We start from the raw sequence: 25,366 nt of genomic DNA, 5'->3' as shown, positions 1-25,366 counted from the left end.
AACTCATTTTGTGCTACACAGGGAAGTTTAAGTCCCTACGAAAGCGAAGTTTGGTGCTCAACTCTGCCTCTGACATGCTTGGTGGCTTTTCCTAGTCAGTTGACCTCTCTGTGCTTGTGATTTTTCCTTCCTCCCATGTGCCTGTGTTGTCTGCTTAGCTTGTAAGTGCTTTCAGATAGAAATTCTTTCCCACAGCATGCCTGTATATTGCCTAGAAATATAAGGTCACCAACTCAGACCATGCCTCTACGTGCTCCTGTAATACAAGTGAATAACAAAGGATTGTGAAGCAGGGAGAGGGGAATTGGTAGCGTTAGCCATCCAAGAGCTCAAAGCAGCTGACAATGTTCCCCCTGTATGGCCTGGGAGCAGGCCTCAAGCACAGGGATAGGATAGCAAGAGGCTGGCGTTTGCTTATAGAAACGAGTTTCAGTTCAGAGATTAAAGCGACCAAAACTGGAACTGCTTGTGCATGTTTGCCAGGCTCCATCTTGTGAGTGCTCCATTTTGAGGCCTACCCAGCTGACTGGCAGCCCAGCCCTCCAGCAGCGCGTGCAGCCAGGCCCGCCTGTTGGTGTGCACGACAGGCGCTTTGTTTACATGCAACTTACAGCTTGAGTTTTACTGCATCCCGAAGGCTCTCAGATCACTTAGGGAAAATCAATTAATAATTTGATAAAATACAAAGCAATTCCCTTCATCCACATCCCCCCTCCCCCCCTCAAAACAAATTGACAGAATCCTGCGATCATCCCTCATATCTGTCACTGCACACAGCAGTGACTTGCAATGTGCATAGTGCAGAACTGCTTGGTGGCGCTTGCCATTGTCCTTTTGGTATTAGCTATCTGTTTCTCAGACATGTTTATCGTGGTTTTAATAAATTACCCGTGTTGGAACTTCAGAAAGGGCCTCCAGGGTATTAAGCTCCTGTGCTCCGTTATTAAGAAATTGGATTTCAATAAGTTATTGTTTGTAGAGCACTGTAAATGTGCCTTGTCCTTGAGAGACAAAAGGCAATGCTTCAAAAAGGAGTCTGGCTGTCCACTTGTAGACTAAGGCAGCAAGTCTTTATGGGGAAGTTCTGGAGGATTTAATAGGACGGAAGTAAATAAAGTGATGGAAATGTGTTTGCAATATGCTTCATAGAAACCTAAGTTAAAGAAGAGCCTTTTCATGGATTTTCTGGACACAGCCTTTAGAACTGTCTTCCAGAGAATTTTTTCTTCTTAGTGCTAGAAGACCTAATTCTTACCAATTTCTTCTAAATGCTGTAGAATTTGCCTGGGAAAGGGTAAATTTACACTGGCACTGTCCTGTGTGGAGATTGCAAGGTACATAGAAACATAGAAATAAGCTTACTAAATGGTTTTGTCATTATCAACAAGAAATCTGTGGGTTGTATTTTAGAGGTATAATGTGTGGTCATCAGTATAGATGAAAAGGATGAGGCTGGCAACAAGTAGGGCAATAAAGTAGTCCTGGAGTTGCTATAGCATAACAAACTCAGCCTGAATCCTAATTTAGCAAAGTTCTTAAGTATGTGATTAACTAAACTGGTCAAGTAGGGTATGTACTTAAATATGTGTTTTACATCCGCTGAATTTGGCAGTATTAAATGCAGCGCAGAAACATGGTCCCTCCATGTTCCTCTCTCTCCAGATTTGGAGCAGTTTCCACACCTTGCTGTGGGATGAGCTGGTCCAAGATCAATTGCTAAATGGAAATGAGAAAGACAGGATCCAAAGGCTAGTATAAGGACTACAGGAGCTGCTTTTGAAGCAAGTTTTTGTTGTTGTTGTTGTTGTTGTTTTTCCTCTTTTTTTTTTTCCAGAGGTATATTTCTGTGAACATAACAGTGCCTTGTACAGTAACTGGAAAGAAAGATGTAAATAAATACAAGGAAAAAGAAGTGGTTCTGCCAGCTCTGGTCTCCAGTGTGCAATAACTGTCATCTCACAGCACCTCCTACCCTCCTTCCTCATGTATAACTCAGCTAAGGGTGATGTGGCCAGCAGGCTCTGCCCAGGGTGCCCTGCATGGCACAAGCAGAGAGCTGAAATCACTTCTTCCTCCTCAGGCAGATTGAAGAGCCTCCTATGTGCACTGCAGAGGGATGATAGAAATGGGAGCTCCTGCTGCCTGCAGTCCCCGCAGGCTGGAGCTGGGACATGCAGTGCTGCTTTGGCATTTGCTGATGTTAGCAGGAACCTGAGGAACTCACCACCTTGTAAAAATGCTAGGCTTCTCACAGCTCCTGCTTTTCTGCAGTAATCCTGTACTTATTTGTTCATCTCCTTCCAAGCATACACAATGTATATGTTTGTATTACACTTTTTCCCCCTCTAATAGGAGAGAACAGTGTGATTCTGGGTCTGACCTCAGGCATGCAAGGCTGCCAGAAGCTTGTACAGGGCACTTACTTAATGGAAGTGAGGTTGGTAACAGATGGATAGGTTTGTATTAAGGGAGCTTAGAAATTAAGAATGGGTTTAATTTGCACAATAAATATGGAAGTAACCTATTCTCATCCAGTCTTCACTTCCTAGTTTTAAAGCAGAGATTTGGGGCTGCTTTTGCACAAAAAATAACCTAACAATCTGTCTTGTGCAAGTACAGTGCAAGGATTAGTGTATGCTTAATCTATTCAATTCACATGTGGTTCTTTAAATAATTATAAATTGCTGGCCTAAACCTAAAAGCTGGTCCATAGAAGTCAAGGAGATTTTCACATCAGCATTTGAGAATGCACGTAACTTTTGATAACAGGATTTGCTAGTGACAGACAGGTACTTTGGATGCCAACACAGGGATATGCAGGTAATTAAATAAATGTATCTAGAAAGCTTCTCTCAGTCGTGTGTGTTGAATAACTGATTTGACAGCACATGATGAGCTAGAATTTCTAGATTACTGTTGATCTGCAGTCTGAACTGGGATCAAATGGTGATGCTCATAATTAGAAGAGGCATTAACTCTTTCTTTCTCTGCTTCACTTTGGCATTTGAATGCTCAGATATGCACTGAACTTTAGCCACTGTTGCCCATTTCTGTTAATTTTCTTGTTGGCCAGTGTTAGACCGTGTACATATGGTTATGTGACTCTCCTTCTCTCTCCTTTTTTTGGAAAATCAGCCTGCATGGAGCTCAAGTCCATGCAACTATGCTGAATGGAAAGCACGTTAATTGCATTTTCAGTTCAGGGACAAAGTTGCCTATATGCACAGACGGCTGGGCAGTCCTGCTCAGGGTTTGCATTGCTCTTGTCTTACACAACAGCTGCAGCCCTGAGCTGGTTGTTTCATTCACGTCATGTGAATCCAGTGTTCTTCCATTCTGCACTTGGGCCTTGTGATTGTAAATGAGGTCCTCAGAGTGACTGGGAGCACTATTAGAAGCTGCATTTCTTTCAGAAAAATGTGTTTGCTTGGTTGCTTAACCTTGTGGCAGGTAGGAAGCAGCTAGGAGAAGGTGCATACTAGCCTGCACTTGTATGTAGTCTTACTGCCAGCTTTGTCATATCTTCATCTAGGCTTTGTTTTCCATGACCCATGCCATGAAATTTTTTAATTATTATTTTATTTTTGCTAAATGGGTCCAGAATTTTCCACTCTACTGCTTTGGATGGGCAGGAGGTACAAAAAAATCTCAGATAACTTTTCTGGAGCTGGGAAACTTAAAGGGCCCAGGCAACTGAGAAAATGAATCATAAATTCAGGATAATGACCCAACTGGGTGACCAAAAATGCCTGGTGGTTACATCTTGTACCTCAGTCAAGAGTGTGGAGGCAGCTTTCATCAGCAAGAAGAAATAGTATTCATTTGGTTTATTGAGGAAGATAAGGAAAGGAGGGGAAGGCAGCAAGGTCAGTGTGCAAAAAGCTGGCTATTGGGAAGCATTAAGATTAGGTAACAAGGCGAAGGAACAAAGCATCCCTTAGAGTGCTTGGTCTTATGTGAGTATAAGCAGGTGTCTGCTTCACTGGGTGCACACAGGTATACTCCAAATGAGAAATCATTCTGAAGGTGTCTCCACTGAATGACCAGGATGTAGTTTGATATAGAGGCAAAATAAATCTCAGGGAGAGGAAGTAAACATAATTTGCAAAGGAGAGAGTTGAACAAATGAGTGAGATGCAGGAAGCAAAGCACCAGCGTTACAGTGGGAGTTTGCACAGGAAAGCTCAGGACAACAGATGACAGAAGGTATATATTCTGATCTGAAAAGACATCTGGTCAATCAAGTAAAGAAATCAAGCCAGGCTGGAAAGCTTGTGTGAAGGAGCCTGCCCAGGACCTCTCACCAGGTCCAATCCAAAGGCCATGGATACAGTTGTGTGGGCAGCCTGGCAGAAGGATTTGTCTAGGCATTAGGTCAGCTGGCTGGTGCACGTTCGTACCCTGAAGTACAATTATTTAAACACATATTTTCTGCTTGGCCTTGCAATTATATTTTTATTATTGACACGATGTTCTGCTTTGCAGGGTCATAAATATTTTCTTTGAGTCACTAGAGGTCATTGAAGTCACTGAGCCCTCGACTAGTTTCTCCCTGCCCCACCAAAGATGTGTGAGATTTGTAAAATATGCTCTGAATTGCCATATTGCTTAATTATCCTCCTAGCTCTAATGAAGTGCACCCTGACTAATGGTGCAGTCACAAACAGCATGTTCCCATAATTTGGGCTATCACCAAGAACTTCTGTTATCACTAAGACTCATCAAGGTGGTGCTTCAGAAGGCTGAAGGGCACTGTTGCCTAATAAAATAAAATGTTTTGGCACCAAAAATATAGCTGGAGGGGATCAGTGCTCTGACATGAGCAATGTTTACAATGTGCCTCAGAGCTCTGCATGCAGGTGTCTGGCAGGAAGAGCAAAGTGTCCCCTGGGAGGCCAGATTCCTCTCTGTAGCTTTACTACAGTTCCAGGAGACCCAGAGTATTTGCAAAGAGGCAGCATTGATTTCTGTAGTAACCAACAATTTTTGTTTTCATTTTGTCCTGTCAAGCACTGTTAAGTTAAAAATGAGCTGTATAATGGTGAGTGCTCTGTCCCTGTTTTTGAAATGGAAAGAGAAGTCACCTAATAAGGTATCTCTTTTCTGGAATTGTTTTGTATTAAGCTTCTCAAAAATTGATCTGAGGTCCAAAACCACGGTGGATAGATGAGAACATGAGCCAGAATTGGGACTAGAGATCAAAACACCAATGTGCAGTTGTTTCACAGATGTCAAAGGTTCCTGGCAGTCGCCAGTCAAAATTTCTTGTTCTTCTGTCATGGCTTATCAAAGTGAGCTTTCCCATCTGATGACATATCCCCTTTCAGGATATGGCTAAATGATCCTTCTCAGAAAGGGCTTATTCCAGCACTCACAAAAACACTTTTCAGGTACAAGCTTTTGGCCTTCAGAGCTGGTTGGACTGCAGTGCTTGGGAGATATTTCCCAAGAGACTCCCAGAGAAATATCTCTACTCTTCTCCTCTCCCACCAGATCTTTGCATGTACTTATAAGGGCTCACCCCAAGCCAAATGGAATGGGATGCTCAGCTAATGAACAAGATGCCATTTTTTGGAATGAGGAACAAGTGCCCCTTTTCCAAATGTTGTATGTAAATGCATTTCCTGGGTGGTAGTATTTCTTGTGGTTATGAACAAATGTCTTCATGGAACTGAGCTTTGGGGTGATTGATTCTTTCTTCTTAGTAGTCTCTTCTGTTTCTCCTGCAAAAAGTAGGATTTACTGTGTGTCGAGGGGACAATTTCTGTGGAAGCCCGGTATTAAAAATAAATAAATAAATATTGGCTGTAGTGAGAAAGTTCAAGAAGAGTTCAGATCCAGGCCAAACTTTGAAGCTATTTCCTCTGTTGGTAGTGGATTGGAGGGTGTTGGGAGGAAAGAAGAAATCCTGGCTCTTTTAGAGGTGCTTTGGATCTGTATCTGAACTTTGCAAGCATGGCCTCTCCTTATGAAACAGAGCTATATTTTTTGTATGCAGAATAATGTATTATGTATAGTACAGATGCTCATATGTATTTTCACCTCCAGCTAACAATGCCTGCTTGAATTTGTTACAACTATTTTTAAAAAGTACTGAAGGTATGAAAGTTGCAGAGGGCATAGAATGATTGGGTCTGTTTCTGAACTTCTTTAAATCCAAAGGTTCCGACACATCTTTGCTGGACTTTCCTTGTGAAGATGTTAGTCAAGGTTGGCCGGGGAATCCCACCAGTTCATGGTTGAGGTCTTCCAGTCCCCAGTCACTAATGCCCTCAGCACTTTACTCCACATCAGGATCTGACTTCACTTCCATGGCACCACAAATCACTATCCAACTTTTCCTCGCTTCCTGTCTCTCTGGGTTTTGTCCATCAGCTCTCAATTCTCATTTGATCCAGCTCACTTCACTGCAGGATTACTTCGAAGGTGATAATCTTGAGGGTAAATTTAAGGAGACCACCATATCTGTGCAGAACTACTTGGTTTTGCTGTAGGGGAAATTTTCATTTTGGTGATGAAAGCTGGTGGTTTTAGGTGTTTTGAGAAAGGGTAAGGGCTTATGGGACTTGGGTCTTGGACCTTCCAGTTGAATGATAATCAGAAGTTGTATTTACATGGTAAATCAAAGCCTTACCCCTGTTAACATTCCGGTTACTTCTGCTTCTGGACATTTCATCTTTTTGTCATTTGTGTGCAGTAGGAGTGAGATATATGTTTACCATCATCACATCACTTGTAAATTGGGCTGTATAAATTAGCTGGAGATACTTGCTTTTGTGCTGGGAGTCTCCAGATTTGGTGGTTTGTGGCAATGTCGTGTGACCTTTGCGTTTTGGTTTCTCAGGCAACAGCATGGGGTTCAGATGAAGACACCAGGAGGTCCTGTCAAAGTAAAGGGAAAACAGAGGTAAGTTTTGCTTTGCTACAGAGATAGTATGAGTGAATTTATTTACAATATTCCATTAGAAATCCACACAGGAGGCATCTGACACCAGCTTGAGTTTGCAGATCTTCAATAGTTACCACCCCAAGTGCACGAACATCATAGAGCAACCATTTCAGTGGTCCCCTATCCAAATTATTAGACTTTACGTGAAATGTAAAGGTAACATCACTTCTGGAGAAGACACAATTTGTGAAATATCAAGGAGAAGAATGGGGGCAAGTCCAGGGTAATATCTTGCAGAGGGGCCTGAGCCTGGTCTGGTTGGTTTAGTTTCAGTACTCAGCAGTGAGCTGCTGACATTTGGCCACATGGGCCTGTATTGGATATTTGTTTGCCATTAGAGCTCATCTTGTGTAATTCACTTGAAACTGAGAATTGAATCTGCATGGTTCTCTTCATGTGGAATATTACAGAACTCCTTAGGATGCTGGTGCTGTCTGCTAAACTGTGGTTCAAAGCTAGAATTTTGCCCATACCACCCACAAAATCTGGAGTTTGCAGGCACTTCTGACCAGGTCCTCTTCTACCACATTTCTGAAAAACTAAGACAAAACTATGTATATAAAAGCAGGAAATACTGTGATTTTTTTAATCTGCTGTTGATACTGTTCATAAATGTTCAGACCTCAACTGAGAGTGTCCTGTTGTCATAAATACTACGCCATAAAGAGCTTTATGTCCAAATCAAAGGAGCTGGACAAAGGATGAAAGCGTAAGCATCATCTTTGCTGTAGACTTGGATGCTCAAGCAGAAGGCAATTGTGTAGCTTGCCCAGAATTGGAGCTCTGCCAAGTCCAGTTCAGTTGTTCAAATGCAGGATTATATGATCTTTCATTGTCTGCTTTTTTTTTTTTTAATAATAAACTTAATGTGATTACTTTATTAGCCTGTATATACATGAAAATACTAGCTTGAATTGTTCAAGATGGGCACCAAAGAGGTTCATGTAGTTGTGGAAAAAAGGAATATGTTTATCCCAGAACATTCTACATTATGTAGGAAAGCACCATGGAAAAGAAATAGGTTATGTTAGGTAAACACCAAAAGAAGACAGATAGAATTAAAAAACTCCAAAACCCAAGACAGAAGGAATTTTTGGTCTTTGTACTTTAAAATGTATACTCTTACAAAAGGATTTTACTCTTTTTTCCCACTATAAAAGTTTTTGAGACTTAGATTGTATTCCATTGTTCCTGAAGAATTTGAATTTATAACCCAGAATTATTTTGTCATCCCCCAGATAAAACCTTATGAGACTCTATGCACTTGACTGAACAAATTCTAGGATAATTTCAATTTATTATTTTTACTGTCATGCCAAAAGAAAGCAGTGATCTGAGCATCTTTGCTTCTGCTGCTACTGCTTCTGCACGCTAAAAAGACTTTGCCAAATATTTCTTGAGGATGAGGCCTGAAACAGCTGAGTTTATGCTGGTTGTGATCCAGAGCTTGAAATTGTTTGGTCGCTGCAGGGACCTGGGGTGTGCAGATCTGAGGAAAAATAATTAATCAAGTTATTAGTAAACTCAGTTCTCCCATTCTGTACCTACTCTAGTCTATATGTCCACGGACAAGTCCCTCTTGGAGGGTCTACACGTTCACTGCTCGCTATGCTGTAGAGAGGTGACTTAGTGCTAGCTCCAAGAAATACAGAGCTTAGATAGCTGGTGATGAGCTCTACTGCAGGTGAGAGGTCCAGCTCTGACCCAGTATCATTGCCCTCGGCTGGTTAAATGCATCAAGCGAGGGCAGCACTAATGTGAGTGTTTCTATTTACGCTTTGTGATGGCGGTACATGAAGAGGAGCTCCATTAGCCTCAGCTCTGCTTTGTCAAAACTTGACTAATGGCGGTTTTCTACCTCGCACAGATGATTTGATGATAAATATACTAAGGATTGTCAGGCACTTAGATATGTGGTGATAAAGGCTAGAAATAAGGAGGACCTTTGGCTTTTGTATTAATTCACAGTGTAGTTTGGGTAAGTTATATGACTGGTTCATTTTCTTTGCACATTTAATAAAGTAGGTGTTTTAAGGTGAAGTTTTCAAAGCTACCTAGTGTATTAAAATGCCTTTTTCCTATGCCTGTTGGGTATCTAAATCAAATTCTTCCCGCTGCTTAGAAAATCTGCTCCTGAAATGCCTAGAGCTTTACCATAAGTAAAATAAGAAGTACAAAAGTAAAAGCTACAAAATACGTATCGCAGAAATATAATTACTGGCTATCGCTTCACATTTAAATACCTATTGGCTAGAGAAAATGGAGATGAGACATCTGGTTTGCAGATTTAAGGCTAGGAGGTACTATTAGGTCTTTTCTCTGACACTTTATGTAGTTCTGACCACAAATTTCAACTGATTATTCCAGCACTGAGCTCAGTAACTTGTGTTTGGCCACTGCACCTTCCTGAGGAAGGCAGAAAGTTGTGACCGTAAGGTCTGAAGCGAATGGGATGACTGCATGGTTTGCTGGCTTGTTGGAATGACCAGTCACCTCTGCTAACAGCATGTGCTTTATTTCCTCTTAGAATCTGGCCTCAGTTTTGAGTGGCTTTCTCATTTTGGTAATGTAAACAGCTGACTTCTCCAAGTCTTTCTCTAAGGCATTTTTCCACTGCCCTTGAATATTTTTTGTGTCTGCTTTCTGCACACTCCAATTTTTTACCTGTATTCCCTTGTCAGTCTCTAATGCCTGAATGTGATTAAAATAGTCTTCCACCTCTTTTTCACTCTCTTCTCATATACCCAGCAGTTTCATAAGCTCTTCTGTCGTAGGAGATCATGCAGAATTGCCTAGTCACTGTGACCACTAAATACTTTTCCCAGTTGCTCATTTGGGGCAGTAATGTCCAAGACTGTACATAGAGTCCTTTTGTTCCTTGATCTTTAATTTATATTTTTTTAAAAAAAGTATTTTGTTTGGGGCCAGTTCACCAACTAATGTATATCCCTGCTTTGGCCTCATTGGTAATTGCTATTTTCCTAATTTTTGGGTTATCCACAAATGCTGGCTTAAAAAGAATGTTGATTCTGGACTAGTACCTTGCCATCTGGGTCCCTGCATGAATAGCAAGTCTGTGAATAATTTTTCACTGGAGGACTTTTCTTCAGTCTACTAATTTATCAGATTTTAATCCATTAATGTATATGCTCTTGAACCTGACTTTAAAAATAACTCTCCACTATATGTCATGTGGTATTAAAACAAATACTTCAGAAAAATCTTTTTCATTTATGTTGCTATTTTTATGAACCAAAGCTTGTGATTTCCTCAAAGAATTGCATATGCTTTGTTTGCCATGTCTCTGGAGATCCATGCTGGCTTCCACTCGTAATTATTCCTATTTTTGCAGCTTTTATAAAATACATTCTGATCAGCACCTTAAAGTTCTCCCCTGGAAACCATCCACCATACTGAGAGATACTGCAGAGAACAAAATCAATGTTATGCTGCCTTTCTTTCGGTCTTCCAAGTGCTATCACCCAGAGGTTGTAGTTAAAATGAGTGATGGATAGAGTACAAGGGGAAGAGGTGCCACTAGATCAGAATGTATTTGATTTCATTAGGAGTTACTCAACTTCTAGTTTGTAATTAGCTTGTTTCTGCATAGCAGTCCCCATCCGCCACATCCGAGGAATTTTGCCTGACATACAAAATTGTGGCTTTCTAAACAAGGGCCCTTTTTCATGTTTAAGAATAGAATAATTTGTTAGCTTTCCAAAAGCAGCACACCACAATACCAGAGAATCATAGGGGTTGGGAGGGACCTCTGAATATCTTCTGGTCCAGCTACCCAAAGAGTCGAAGGGAACCATTTGTGAAAATGACAGTGATCCAGCACCTACGTGCTTATCTAAAAAATCTGTAGCAAGGAGAAAGATGATGCATAAATAACACTTCTGGTGTAAGCGAGATGTATGATAGGGCATCCAGCTACTGTTTATCTCAGACTGGTTGTCTCCCTTTTCTTGTATGATGTCCTGACACAAGTATGATTCACAGTAGGTCACAGGGAATCCTAGCCCAAGTCTTCAGAGCAGCTAAATGGATTTAGTGCAGAAATTGATAGGGTAATGGAAGAATCTGGTCTTTCATGCCTACAAATGGTTCTGTCATGAAGAAGATATGCTCCCTGGTTATCTAATGTAGCCAGGAATCTCCATGTCACTTATAAATAGTAGGCATCCAGACATAACAGGTGCCATATAAATTCACAGGTAAATACATGTAGCTGGGAGGAAATGACATGGATGTTTTTTTCCCTTTCTGACTGTTTCAAGAAATCTGAAACTACATTCCTAATACTTCTGCTAAGCATTCAGTTCTATAGCCCCAAAATTTGATTCAAAGTCCATTACAGAAAATTTAGCTGGAAAATCATTAGCAATTTTCTTCATTATCCATTGCGTTCAAAGGAGAAAGACAGCTTGGTCAGGGTCTTGGCTTAAGCTGATTAATAAAATTGGTTGCACAAAGAAATAAACACAGATATCTAAAAACGTTAATAACTGTTTGAACACATTAGATGTGATTATATTTAAACAAATTGGATGAATTGCAACAAATAAGTGTTTGCCACACTCTAAAATGTGATTGCAGGGATAACACAGAGTTTTGCTGGCTAATTCTCTGAACTACAGGATATATTTCAGAGCCAGTATATCTAGTTTTATAATAAAAGGCATTTTGGATGGCTGGTGTAGCTAGTAAGTACATCTAAATGCACCGGAGCATCTAGTGGTTGAGGAGCAGGAAGGCCAGTGCAGTAGGACATGGTGATTCAGTGGAGAGACTGAACTCTTCTCTTCCCACTGCATTGCAGAAATCAGGAATAATCAGGCATCCAACTGAGCAGGAACCCTCTCTGGATATAGCTGCCCACACATTGTTGCCTGAGTGCTTTTGTCTACCCGTGGTGACTCCATACAGGTGTTGGGCAGACCTGGATATGCAAAAGTAATGTTCAGGACAACTTGCATCAGTAGAGAAGCATCCTCCCATCATGGTAACATCTTGTGAAACAAGAATTCCCCTTTTTGCAGTGTATGGATTTTTTTATGGTAGTGTTGATGTAGCCAACAGGAGCTGAATGTAAAAGAGGAGCAAGTTTTTCAAGAAGTAACCCCTTGCCCCTACTGATGTAACTGGAAAGAACAGACAGGCTTTGGGTCATTGTTGACCAGATTTCTGTAAGTTTTTGATAAAACTTGCTGTTTCTACTCTAGATGTCCTTATTCTCCATATACACCCCCATCTACCTGTTTTATCTTGCTATGTTCTGGCCTCGGTGAACTCCTGGCAGGGAGTTCTGCGGATTAATTGCACGTTGTGTGAAACTATTTTCATTATTTTGTAGCTCTGTCAGAAGGTCGTAACTGTGTCTTTGCCAAGTTTCATCCCATTTCTCCTCTTATCGACTCTGGCTGAACCCCAAAATAAATTTCTCTATTCTGAAGAGTTTGTGCTTCTTCACTGAGGACAACAGACTGTCTGAAACAGCTATTTTCCTGATACAGCATGTAACTCTGCTTTTAATGTATGACTAAAATGTATTGATTAGTATGTGATGAAACAGTGTTAGCCTAGAAAAAGAATCAAAAACGAGATCTCTGAAAACAGAGCTTGAGTGGTTTATTCAAAGTAAAGGCCAATTAAAGCAGTGCCTGTATACAGCTCTTGAAGAGAAGATGTATCTGTACAACGAGATTAAGGGCTTATAACATTTTGGAACTCCTGTGTTCAGAGATGACAGATGAAATGACTCAAGAAGCACCTACAGCTGGCTTATTCTGTACATCCTGAAAACATTGTCTTGACTTTTACCTCAGACTGAAGCCAGCAGGAGTTCAGCCCCTCCATTTGCCAATCTGTCCACACAAATTCTTGGGTCAGAAATGTGCTTTCAAAGCAGCCTGACATCTGTATTGCTGGAAAGTGGCTTGCTCCTGTCCGCAGTAGTGGACATTATGGCATTCACAGACAGACACAGCTAAACATTGCAAAAATGAAAGAAATGAGAACAGGCTTAAAGTGAAGACGGGAGTTAGGAGCTTCAGTAGAGTTTATTCTCTTACAAACAGTGAGACATATACCGCGTAGGGTTGAGCATTATAACTCATGTGCTCTTTCTAGGTAAACAAGGGTCTTTAGACTAGGAGAAACTGATTTCTGCTCAGTCTAAGGCCTTCTCTACAAGAAGGGACCAGTAGCAGATTATTCTAAAGGAGTGAGAACCTTGCAATCAGTACTATGTATTTCTGAAGAAAATCAGAGATGTGCTTAATGCTCTGGCAGTGAGCCACGGGTTTTTATCAGCTCTGCCATATATTTAATGATAATCCCAACTAATATAACTGGGTTTTTCTCATTAACCACATAAATATTGAGTCTTCCCCCTTTATTTAAGTCCTTAATCTCATGATCCCAATAATATCTTCAGGTGATGAGCTCTGCAGTCTGATCATATACAGATTGAACCGTCTACTCCATAATGTGAGCGCAGGATCCAAATACTGTTTTGTCTGGAAAGAGCTGGGGTTCAAGCTTGCCAGGTTTTCCAGCTATGTTAAAGTCCATCTGAATTTTGCCTCCTGCACACTGAGTTTTCCAGCCACATGAAAGAAACTGCACTAAGTAGCTCCTATTTTCTGTAAGTGTTTATGAAATAATTTTACCAACCATTTGCCTCAGCTACAGATTATTGTAGAGAGCAGCAGCGTGGATGATTTGTCAGAGCAAATCCAGGATGGCTTGAACACGGAGAGAAACCTGTTCCTTTCTAGTTATTTTGAGAACAGGATAGAAAGGGGATCTAATGTAGATTTCACTAACAGTGAAAAATCCCACAAGCTGGAACATTTAAGTTCTATAGCTTCTTCTTTGCTTTTCTTGGAGCTTTTCATAGACTGACGTGATTGGTAGAGGGTACAGCAATACGAACTGGATGAGCACAGTATTCCTCTTAAAGCCAGGCAGGTTAGAGAGACAGAGTCTGGTAGATAAATCTTCATTGCTGTCTTTCCAGGTCTCCTCTCATTCAGTGTGTCACCATGGCAAACACTGTAGCACCTGTGTGTTTCAATTCCCCGAGCCAAGAGAACAGGGTAGATAATGGACATCCATTTCAGTATATTACTTAATGATGTACAAATTGCTTTGAGACCATTGGATGAAAAGTGCATGTTATCCTTGCTTTTCCTTTAAAAGTGTGGCATGCTTTCACCACCATTAGTAAGGCAGGTCCATGGAAAAAGCCTACTCAGAAGCTGGACAGTTAATTCACAGGAGTAATTATGGTTGGATATGGCCCACACCTAGGAGTGTTATTATCTAAACAGAGTAGAAAGCGTCTACTGGGCACCCCAGTTCCTGTCTTTTACAGCTAGTGACATAATCATTGGGTCTGGTGCATTCAGCTCCCTGAAAAGTATCAGCTGTGTCAAATGTTTCCAATCTAATACCTCATCCCTACTGACTGTGCTCTTTTGCACTTAGCTAGCACAGCTGGGAATAGGCTGGAAGTCACAGATGAAATATTTTGGTGCAGATTCAGGCAGCAGCAGATATATTTGCTCAGTATGGTTTCTCTCTCGTTTCTATAAATGACCTCTGCTTTTGACTGAATGAGTACAAATAAAACCACGCTTAATTAGGCTAAAATAAGGATCTTACCAGCATCCAGCATCCTTACTGACCTGGGCTACTGTGTCTTGGAGCAACATGTGCAGCGGTACACTCCAGAAAAACATCCAGTATGGTCTCAGAGAGAAATCCGTGTTTTTATGTGCTAGCATCTCAGCTGGGAACATTTTTATAGAAAATAAAGCTTTTTAATCTGTAATATAGGTCTGTGCAAAGAAGAAAATTCTGCAAATTAGGATTTTAGATTTCTGCCGACCAGAGTTTTATTTAGGAATATATTGAAGTATCTATGCAGGGAAGGATGCAGCAATGTAAATGGTGTTAACTAGTTTAGGGCAGGTGCTGTGTTCAGACTCTGCACAAAGCAGAGAAAGGTAGAAGCAGAGGGGAGCAGGTAGATTTTCTCTTATTTGGGTACAGAGCTGCATTCTGGAATAGGTGCTAAATCAATCACACCCTGAAAACAAAACCTGTTGGGGAGAGAAGCCCACACCTATTTACATAGCATTTCCTCAATGATTTCTAGTCCTTCACAGTTAAATACACAGTGTTCCTAATATTATGTGAGACTGGATAGCTGCACTTTGCTGAAACAGGAGTGATGGACTGCCCCAGTTATGAATTTAAGCTCCTGTTACTGGGTTTCAGGTGTTAAGTGTTGTATCCCCAGAGCTCAGCTGAGACATTGGTGGCAGTTTCCATGCTGTGGTTTCTGCCTGGGCCAGGCTGGCTACAGTCTTCTCCATTCCAAAGCAAGCCCTGGTCGCTGGTTTGTGGCTGATGCTAGTGGGTTTCCTCTAAATGCCATCCTTCAGCAAGTTGATTTCTATACACCAAATGAAAGAAGATAGAACTTAATCCAGCTAAGCAAGCCTCTTCCTTTCCAGAGGATGCAGAGTGTTTTTACACTGCTGATTCTTGCAGACGAAGTCTTCAGGGAAATGCTCAGCAGAGTAGAGCGCTGCGAGACGGGAGCTCACAGAGTGAATGCTGCTTACAGAAGAGGTGTCTGCAGCTGTAGGCTCAGCTTAGTAGCAAATTATGATCTGTTGAGGGAGGGAAGCAAAGCAGCTGGGAAAACTCAGCCTACATTGTTTTTTTAACAAGTTTCTTCTTTTCCCAGGTAGCAGTGATAGGATAAGAAATAATGGCCTTAAGTTGTGCCAGAAGAGGTTCAGGATGGATAGTAAGAAAAATTTCTTCTCTGAAAGAGTGGTGAGGCACTGGCACAGGCTGCACAGGGAGGTGGTGGAGTCACCATCCCTGGAGGTGTTCAAGAACTGTGGAGATGTGGCACTGAGGGACACAGTGAACTCCATAGGGATGGGTTGGGGTCAGGATGGATGTTCTTAGTATTCTTTCCAACCTTAATGATTCTGTGAAATGGTTGTCCAGTTGCAAAGAGGGGATTTGCCATTTCTCTCTTCCTGTCCTGAAAGGGAAACTCCTTCCACCAAGGAAAATCCTGAGCATAGGTGCTTATTTTGGATGGAAGTGATAGGCTGTCCAAGCACAAGATTATCTTGACCAGACCAGAACTGAAGAGAAATTCCTGAAGTTTTTGTCTGGGTAATGTCAAAGACGAGAAAAATGGCAGAAATATCATGAAAAGAGGGAAGATTCCTCCTACAGTCTTAGCAGAGCACAGAAAGAGCCAGTTGTTTAGCTAACACAGAGTCAGCCTGATAGATAAAATCCTAACCAGAGACTATTTGTGAAGGCTATGATTAGAGAGGTAAGGAGCAATTCTGGCTTGCTTGCTGACACTGCTGACTCCCTGCAGCTGAGCACTACTGCAGAACTTGATGCAACAAATCTTGGTCCAAGTTAGCACTAGGGAAGGTGCATTCCAGCTGTAATGCAGGTACTTTTTTAAAGTAATAAAGAACCCCACAGTCTCCTTTTCAAAATTCATTTGTCTTTGTCTTGTGTCCCTACAGGAGGAGTGCCAGAACTATGTCCGAGTGCTGATTGTTTATGGCAAGAAGGTTTTTACCTGTGGTACCAATGCCTTTTCACCAGTGTGTTCCAGCCGTCAGGTCTGTTTTGCCTCTTTTGCAGTGATGGAGAGGGCTGTATACATGTGCTGGGGATAGCCAGTCATTGGCAGTGCATAACAGGAGCAGAGAATGTCTTTCAAATCCAGTTGATCTGATATTGTTCTGATTTTGGTCTTTGGGGCCCTTTGGGTTGCCTTAGGAGTGGGTGTATCCACAGGTGGGGAGCAAAAAACTGTTGTGGACCAGCTAGATCTAGACAAGGTACTGCTTGTATAGGCCTTTGGTATACTGCTGGCAATGGGGAATATAGACATGCTTAGTTGTGAGTACCTCCTGACCTGAATACTTACATGTTTCATTCAAAATAAATGGCACAACGCCCCTTGGCTTCAAGGAAGGTGGGAGTGGGTCCAGAGTAACATTAATATTCATATTTTTTAATGCCAGTATGCATTCAGAAGGTGTCTGTGGAAGATTAAAAACCTGTGCTAGCAAGAGGAGGACCTGATTACACTGAGTGGGCTGGGCTCTGTAGGCTTTATTGGCAGTGGAATCACCCTTCTTACAAAGCAGTAGGATCAGTGAGGCTCAGACACAACTTCTTACAGTGGCAAACGATGTATGCAAAGATCAATTTACAGTCATTGCTGGCATTACTGTCTTCTAGCTGCCTGTTTTTTACAACCGGGGCTTTGCTTGTAGGTACTCATGGGCAAACAGAATTCTCTGTACCAGTACAAAAGCCAGCTGTTCTTTACATTGTCTCTTCTCTTGTTTTAAATACAGGTAGGAAATCTTAGCAAAATCATTGACAGAATTAATGGAGTGGCTCGGTGCCCATATGACCCCCGGCATAACTCAACAGCTGTGATTACATCACGAGGAGAACTCTATGCTGCAACTGTAATTGATTTCTCTGGACGGGATCCTGCTATTTACCGCAGCCTTGGAAATGTGCCCCCACTCAGGACAGCACAGTACAACTCCAAATGGCTCAATGGTAAAGTCATGTGGGTCGTATCTGAGCAAGAGGTGTGTTAAAGTCAACTTGGCAGGCTTGTAAATCTTTCCCTATGTTTTTTATGTTGGAATCCAGAGTTATAATGGGCATGGACTTCTGGTGCAATAGTCAGTGCAGCTTAGAAGATGTTTAAAAATAGCCTGGAAGTTGGTATCGAGTATGGAAAGTGGGTCTTACAGGCTGCTTAATATAGTTATGAGTGTGTCTTCTACGATGACCAAAGACATCCTTTTAACAAGAAAATCCCTCAAAGATTTGAAGATCCAATTTACATAAAGCCTCGTATTGTTGACCTAGCTCTGCAATTTATTGAGCACCCTCTACTTCCACTGACTCAGCTGAAAATGGTTGGTGCAGTGCAAGATCAGTCTGAAAATGAGAAATTTCACAGCAAGTTATATTCCGTGTAAACCCATGCTGTTGTGGATTTATAGTTATTAAAAGCATGTGTTATCCCAGTGTGATAATACCGTGCATTAAGCAAGCTATAGAATTTCAACTAGTAGTTCCTGCACTGAGCTGACATCTTCTGACTGAACATCTTGACAGAGCAGACTTTTGGCCCAGCTATGTTGACCAGATATTCAGAATGTTTCTGTTGGATTCCAGAACCTTTTGATCAAGGACACAAACAGTAGGGCATAATGAGCTTAATGAGACTGAACTAGGCTTCTGCAGACATTCATATATGAAGTCAGCAGGAAGAGTAGAAGTCATAGGAGGATGTCATTGGGCAAGACTGAACTAGGACTAAGAAGCAGTATAACTCATATACACTCATTAGAATTATGTGCCTGTTGTCTGTGCACAAATTAAGAATTCAGAAGAAAGTCTCACTGGAACCAGGGAGTTTAAAGATGGACAAACAGAAACTGAGTTTCTAGGCTGTTGTTGGAAAAGCTACTGAGACTCTTGGATTGATGAGTTTGTGCAGTGCCGGTGACTATGGAGTAATTTCATCCTCTTTTAGCCACTTTTCAACAAGAAACAGAAAGCTTGAAGATGATTCAGAGAAGAGCCATGGAGTGATTTGAAGCTTGGGAAGTCTGCCTCACAGTGAGAGGCTTAAGGAGCTCAATGTATTTATCTTTCTGAAAAGGAGATAAAAGGTGTTTTGCTCATGATATGGAAGTACTTACATCAGGAGAAGATCTCCGGCAGGATGAAGTTCTTTAATCTAGCAGACAAGTCATGACAAGAGCCTGTGATTGAGAAGTAAAACCAGATAATGTCAAATGGAAGAAGTTCAGGTTGCAGCTGGGGCAATCTTTAGGCATTTGAACAAGTCACCAAGGAAAGTGATGAATGTAACTTTGCAACGTGTCTTCGTCCTGTAAGATCAAATTTTCTTCAAAAGACGTGGTCTACTTCATCTGCTAGTTGTAGGATCCAATGGTGGACTTGCAGGCTGTAATTCTCTGGTTCATTAGACAGAAGGTCAGACTGGTGATCACAGCAATCCCTTTAAGGTTCACTGTTTGTAAATTTGGTCAGAGATGCTTTGCAGTGCCCTCCCCTTTCTACCTTATTCTACCTCTGAAAGCTGCCTTGCAGCACCATCAGCCTCCCTCTGCCAGACTCTGTTCTCCTATCATTCCTGGACTGCAGCATTAAAGGAATTCAGTACTTTTCTTTTTCTTTCTTCCTTTGTTCATTTCTCAGAAATGAACATCATTAAAGCACCCTGTAAAACCAACTGGATTTTGTTGTTGTTGTTGTTTAGTCAGATATTATTCACTGGCCAATCTTTTCTCTTTGCCAAAGAAACTGTTGGGATGAAAGGCTGAACACTTTAAAGCTTTGTTAAATACCCAATCAAAGTATTCACTGCAAACCAATGCCAGGTTCTTTTCAATTCTTGTGAAAATAATACAAATAATTGCAGAAGAAAAAAGAGTTAAGGAGAGCTTGCTTTGATACTGTCAGTTTGTGGCGTGGTTTTGTTTTATGGACATAAGATAATCTTTTGTGCCTTAGAAACTGGAAAGACTTCATGATAAAAGCCAGATGTGACTGCGCTGGGAAAATAGGTTGAATATTTCACTGCAGCAGCCTGGGGAATTGAGCGGATGCAAACAGCATATTTAACACTCCATATGATGCAGTTCAGAAAAGAATAGGTAGAGGAACCCAATGGAAAAGCTTTATGTTGTAAAATGACTGTAGGTAAGGAGAGTAGTGCATAGGCGAAGTCCTTTCACTCAAGTCAGTAGCAGCTTTGCCAGTGAAGTGGGGAAATGATGGGCTCTTTCCCAGATCTGAAAAATGGAGCTAGAGCTGCACCCCCATATATTATTATTCTCATCTACTGTTTTTATGCCTGCTGCTGACTCCAAACTCCCTTTGGTTGCAGCTTTGACAGCCTGCATAGAGGGAGCTGGCTGTAATGCATTGGGCAAGTTGAGCATGGATTGATTTCTGACCTGTATAAATCTCTTCACATTTGTTTTTCAGAGCCTAACTTTATCGCTGCCTATGACATCGGTTTGTTCACCTACTTCTTCTTTCGAGAGAATGCGGTAGAACACGACTGTGGGAAAACAGTATATTCTCGTGTGGCCAGGGTCTGCAAAAATGACATTGGAGGGAGATTTTTGCTGGAGGACACATGGACAACTTTCATGAAGGCCAGGCTGAACTGCTCCAGAGCTGGAGAAATCCCTTTCTATTATAATGAACTGCAAAGCACCTTCTACCTTCCTGAACAAGACCTGATCTATGGTGTCTTCACTACTAATGTGTAAGTTGCACTGCTTTTACTGCCCTTCTTTTGTGCTCAGCAGTCTGAGACTGACGGTATCCTGATTTCTTAGACAATCTGAGCAACAATTTTTGAAAGATCCTTTGGTTAACACAAAGGAATAGGTAGGTTTGTATTATCCATCATGGCAACAGTGCTTTAGGACAGTGTTTTCAGTCCATTGTTCATGTTTGTCTGGGGTCCCTAAAAGTTGACAGTACATTCCTAAGTTACCTAATTTTATATAAACTTGAGCTGTAACAGACTTTCTGTTACTTGTGTGGTTCGGAAAGCTGATCTGAAAAAGACCCAGGAGAAAAATGAACTTACTTTCAGCCAGATTTACTGCCTGGATGATCTGACGCTATTGTGTGAACATCAGGGCTGGCCCTAGAAAAGGACAGATATATACACTTAGAGAGAAGGATTAAAAGGAGAAGAAAGAGGCAAATGGCATCACAATAGCCTATACTGAAATCAGCCTAAACTGCTGCTAAACAATACATTATATATGCAAGGTCATGCAGGCTGCACAGCTTTTGACGTTTCTAAGTGGGTCTGTACCTCTGCTACAAACAGTCTCAGGACCACAAATCAAAAGCAGCATTAGAACTCCAAGGGGAAGGAAGATTTCTGAAACTTCATAATCACCTTTTCTTGGCTTGATATTGAAAAAACTTGTAATTGGAATGATTTAGTGTAGCTGGGAAGGCAGAAAGGAGAAGTTAATTAAAAAATATATTAAAAAACTCATAATGTATTTTTTTAAGACAGAAAAACTCAAATAACTTTTTCTCTGAAGCCCAGGGCTAGGATGATAAGTTTCAGGCTATAACCAGCCTGTGTGGTATTGAGTTTCAATAATACATGTTCTCTAGGGGGGTGTTATCCTGATATGTAAACTAGAGAGTGGAAATCTGAGTTAGTTACTCCACCTGACAACCACTCAAAATGCCTTTCTCATGCTGGGTAGCCAACTTCTTTAGGGCTGTTTTTGCTGTGGAGTGCTGTTCAATAGGAAGGAGGTATGGACCTGTGGATATAAATAAGGATATGAAGCCTCTTTTAACTGCAGAAGTAGTGTGTGTACGTTCTGCTATGAGAGTGAGCAGAGCCAAAACGGTGTTCTCAGCTTGGAAATGCCAAGAAGTAGGTAAGTGTTTGGGCACCTTCATCCACCTTCCATGTTTGGCTTCTGCACTTCTGTTGCCAACGCCAGCCAAAAGCAAGCCTTTGGCAAAGCAGCTAGAAAACGTTTGTGGAGTCTCTCTTCTGGAAGAGTTTCTAAAGCCACTTAGGCATGGTCCTGGGCAACCTGCTCTGGGTGTCCCTATCTGTGCAGCAGTTACATTAGCAGATCCAGAGGTGAAAAAATATACATAGTTGAGCACTGGACCTTGACTGTGGACTTTAGAGGATATCTGTTCCGGTTTTGAGTTGTTCCCCTCCCCAAAAATGTTTTAGTGTTAAGCTGTTAGTGAAACTTCCTGAATGTGAAAAGGAAACCTGGCAACTGCTGTGGCTGATGAAGATGAGACTTTTTTTTTTTTTTTTTTTTTAATATCAGAGAGGACTTTTATGATGCCCAGAGTGGTAATGTTTTATCTATCCATGTGTCCATTCATCCAGCTAAGAACGGAAATTGGAAATGAGAATAAAATTATTAATAAGTGTATTATATTAATCAAAATGATATAGACTTTGAGTAAAACAGGATACCTGGACTAACTCTGGTTGGAACAGTTCTCTTGTGTTGTGTCTGTCTCCAGTTTTGCTAAAACATGAGACACAGAGTTACCTCTGTCTCCTTTGGATTGCAATTAAGTCACTCTTCTCGCATTATGGGTGTATGTTCCCTCCGGTATCTTCTGAGGACAGTATAATACGTAACATTTGTGTAATAGAAGAGATGAGTTATTGATAATAGCTGAAGTTAGATCAAGTAGCTTTTTGGGTCTACAACATGATGTTCTTTTGAGAGTTCAAAGAGAAAATGTTCCAATTTGTCATCCGACTAGAGAAATAATGGTAATTATTCTTTTAACTTCCACTGGGACTGATATCATGCTGCATGAGTGCTGCATACCAAAGAAGGTTGATGTGTGCTGTAGTGTGAGTACCTTTATAATGGAATACTGATGCACCTAAAAACTATTACTTTTCTTTTTTTTTTTAAGGTGTTTTTATTTTGGAAGTTTCATGTTTAATGCAGTTAGGGTCATCTTATAACAAAAGGCAATTAGTCTATATCATATTTAGTTGTGGTAATACCCACGTAAGGATTTATTGCTTCATTTTATGTTATATCCAGCTAAATCAGTGGGAAAGAAGTTTGAGGAAGTTGCTGATAAGATATTTAAGAAGCTTTTAATACAGTTTTTCCGTAAGCTAATGGAGACCATGTTAAAACCTCCTTGAACTAAACCACCTAGTTAGCACCGGGGAGAGGGAGGTGGAATAAAGGACGCTACACGTCACGCCAGGGGCCTGCTGCCCAAACTGATGCTTCTGGTTGGAGAATGGGCTCTCATAGGGAGGGATGGGAAATATGCCAGGCCACAGATAGCATTATTTCATCAAAAATGTCGTTCCTTTCTCCTCCTCAGCAAAGGCAATGAGATACACTGTGGATTCTTTAGCAGGGCCCTGAAAAGGTCCTTTTTTTTTTTCTTTCTTTTTTTTCTCTCTACAGTGTTTTTGTTAGACTAGCAAGGTTTTATTCTTTCTTTTCCTTTTTCATTTTCCATCTCATTCTCTTTTTTTTCTCCCATGTGTGCCTCCAGGCATTTACTTGTCATCCATCATTAGCTTTGTCTTAAGAGCCGCCGTCTGCGAGCATGCACTGCGTCAGCGGTGTGCAGACAAAAGTGGAGAAAGGTTCTCCCGGCGTTGCTTTGACATGTTCAAAGGGAGCTACTCCATCACTCCGGGGATAGAAGGGCAGGGGCAGGAGCGGGGAATGGGAGGGCGAAGTGAAAAGTTCCTCCTGACGTTGTATGGCTCTGAGGAAATACGCTGTGAAAGAATCTGGCTTTCTGCTTTCCTGGCTGGGACTGGGAAGCAAGGTTTTTTTTTTTGTTTTTTTTTTTTTTTTTGTCAGTGAGAAAGTGTAATTATTGGTTTAGTTAAAAAAGATTGTTCTTTTCAGAGAATTCAAATTGCTTTAATTAGCAGCAAGATACATACAGCAGCACTTGGGTTATTTAAAAGGCACCATGACGAGTCAGTCTTCTGTGCTAGCTTTATTTTTAGCTTTATTTTGATATCTTTCTCTCTAAATGTTATTCTTTTTCTTAAAAAAAAAAAAAAAGAAAGAAAGAAAGAGGAGCTGTCAGCAGGTTTGGAATTTCAGGTTACCACTCAGCAAATGCCATCCCCAGCAGGGAGGTGTACACCAATCGTGTGGGGGCACAAAGCACTGAGCCTGCTCAGGACCACAAAGAAATGGCTGAACTGGGCCAGACCAAAGAACCCAACAGATCTGTGTGCCAGTCTGCATGGGCAGCATCACCTCCCTAAAACCAATTCCCTGCCAAAAGGTCCTTCCTGCAGCAGCATTTCTCTCGCCGCCCTCCCCTGGCTGGTGCGTGCATGGTGAGCAGCCTGCCCCGCCAGATGCTGAGCCCAGCTGGGAACGCAGAGCAGTGAGCGCTGCAGACAGAGGCTTGCACATATTAGCAAGACATTTGTGCCTGCTGAGCTACTGTAACCACCAGCTTGGTGCGCGCCGTCATTCCCTCCCTCTGCCTGCATGTGTGCATGCATGCGTGTGCTTATATATACAGTATATACAAATAGTAGGGGATGTATTTTATAGCTGGAGCCAGTAGAAACAGGCTTTCACCTTGAGAAACACCAAGAGATTAAAAATTAGGTTATTTGTAATAAATCAAGATAGGTGAGGTGTTAAAAAAAATAAAAATAAAGCTGGACACAAATAACCCATGCAAATTAAACTGTATTCACCTTTCATGTCAGGACTGCTTCTGTGGCCCTTAAATCATAGGCACTTTAAAACCGAGCTTAACATTCATTCTCAAAATTGCCATGCGATTCATTTGCATTTTACAATTTATTTATTTATTTTTACTCCCTGTGAGATTGGTGTCACTGCACGTCTACCTAGCAATTTACATGTATTTTATTTGAGTGGAGTTTGATGTCTGTTATGATGAAAATGTCAGTGTTCTAATGATTAAATTGATCTTTTTTTTTTTCCCTCCCCTTTTCCAGAAACAGCATAGCTGCCTCAGCAGTGTGTGCCTTCAATCTCAGTGCCATTACTCAGGCATTTAATGGTCCTTTCCGTTACCAAGAGAACCCAAGATCAGCCTGGCTGCCAACAGCAAACCCCATCCCAAATTTCCAGGTATTGCTGCTGCCCTTTTTTTTTGCTCTTGTAGTGCTTTTTACGTTTCGTCATCCCATTGGGTTAATTTTCCAGGTAGACCCATGGTGCAGATAAATGATATTTCTTCACCTTTCTGAGTATTTCAGTCTGTGGAATTCCTTGCCACATCTTATTGAGACTATGGGATTAGCAGGGAAATTTGAGTCTTTATACAGATAAGAATGTTCAAAGCTTTTATACGAATGAAGAATTTTAAATATTTGTGGGCCAGAGGTGTTCTTCTAGGTGAAAATGTTGGGAGGAGAGGTTTTCTTCAGGATATTCCACTGAAATCCCCCCACTGAAAGCCTTTGAAAACCACTTTCTGAAACTACTGATAATGGCCTATGGCAGGGACAGCATCAGCCTAGATCACAGAATCTTAGAACGGCTTGGATTGGAAGATGTATGGGAAATGTTGAGTCATGGCCTGAACCACTGATTGGTTAGGCAAGGAGCACAGGTGAAGGCAATTCACCTGTGTGACCGGAAGGGGTGGAACCTGGCTCCACTCCTCCTAGACTCCATTTAAGGGCTGACTACCACTGGGAATGGATTTCTTTCTGGAGATCTCTCCTTTGTGGAGCTTTTCATTAAGAGCCTGAATCTTTGGATACGGGTCAAC

At 41.4% G+C, this 25,366-nt stretch overlaps 1 protein-coding gene across 13 annotated transcripts in view; it reads left to right on the top strand.

The window, feature by feature from the left end:
- Positions 1 to 25,366, top strand: part of SEMA5B (semaphorin 5B) — a 252,209-nt gene that overhangs the window by 165,708 nt on the left and 61,135 nt on the right. For all 13 annotated transcript variants that reach the window (XM_040704228.2, XM_040704230.1, XM_015289991.4 and 10 more), the window contains 5 exons: positions 6,845 to 6,907; positions 16,531 to 16,629; positions 17,377 to 17,590; positions 20,066 to 20,351; positions 24,585 to 24,720. In XM_040704228.2, the coding sequence (XP_040560162.1) occupies positions 6,845 to 6,907; positions 16,531 to 16,629; positions 17,377 to 17,590; positions 20,066 to 20,351; positions 24,585 to 24,720 (798 nt within the window). The remainder of the gene's footprint in view (positions 1 to 6,844; positions 6,908 to 16,530; positions 16,630 to 17,376; positions 17,591 to 20,065; positions 20,352 to 24,584; positions 24,721 to 25,366) is intronic.

Source organism: Gallus gallus, chromosome 7 (assembly GCF_016699485.2).
Source record: "Gallus gallus isolate bGalGal1 chromosome 7, bGalGal1.mat.broiler.GRCg7b, whole genome shotgun sequence".
NCBI lineage: Eukaryota > Metazoa > Chordata > Aves > Galliformes > Phasianidae > Gallus > Gallus gallus.
This window is presented reverse-complemented; position numbering and strand designations above follow the sequence as displayed.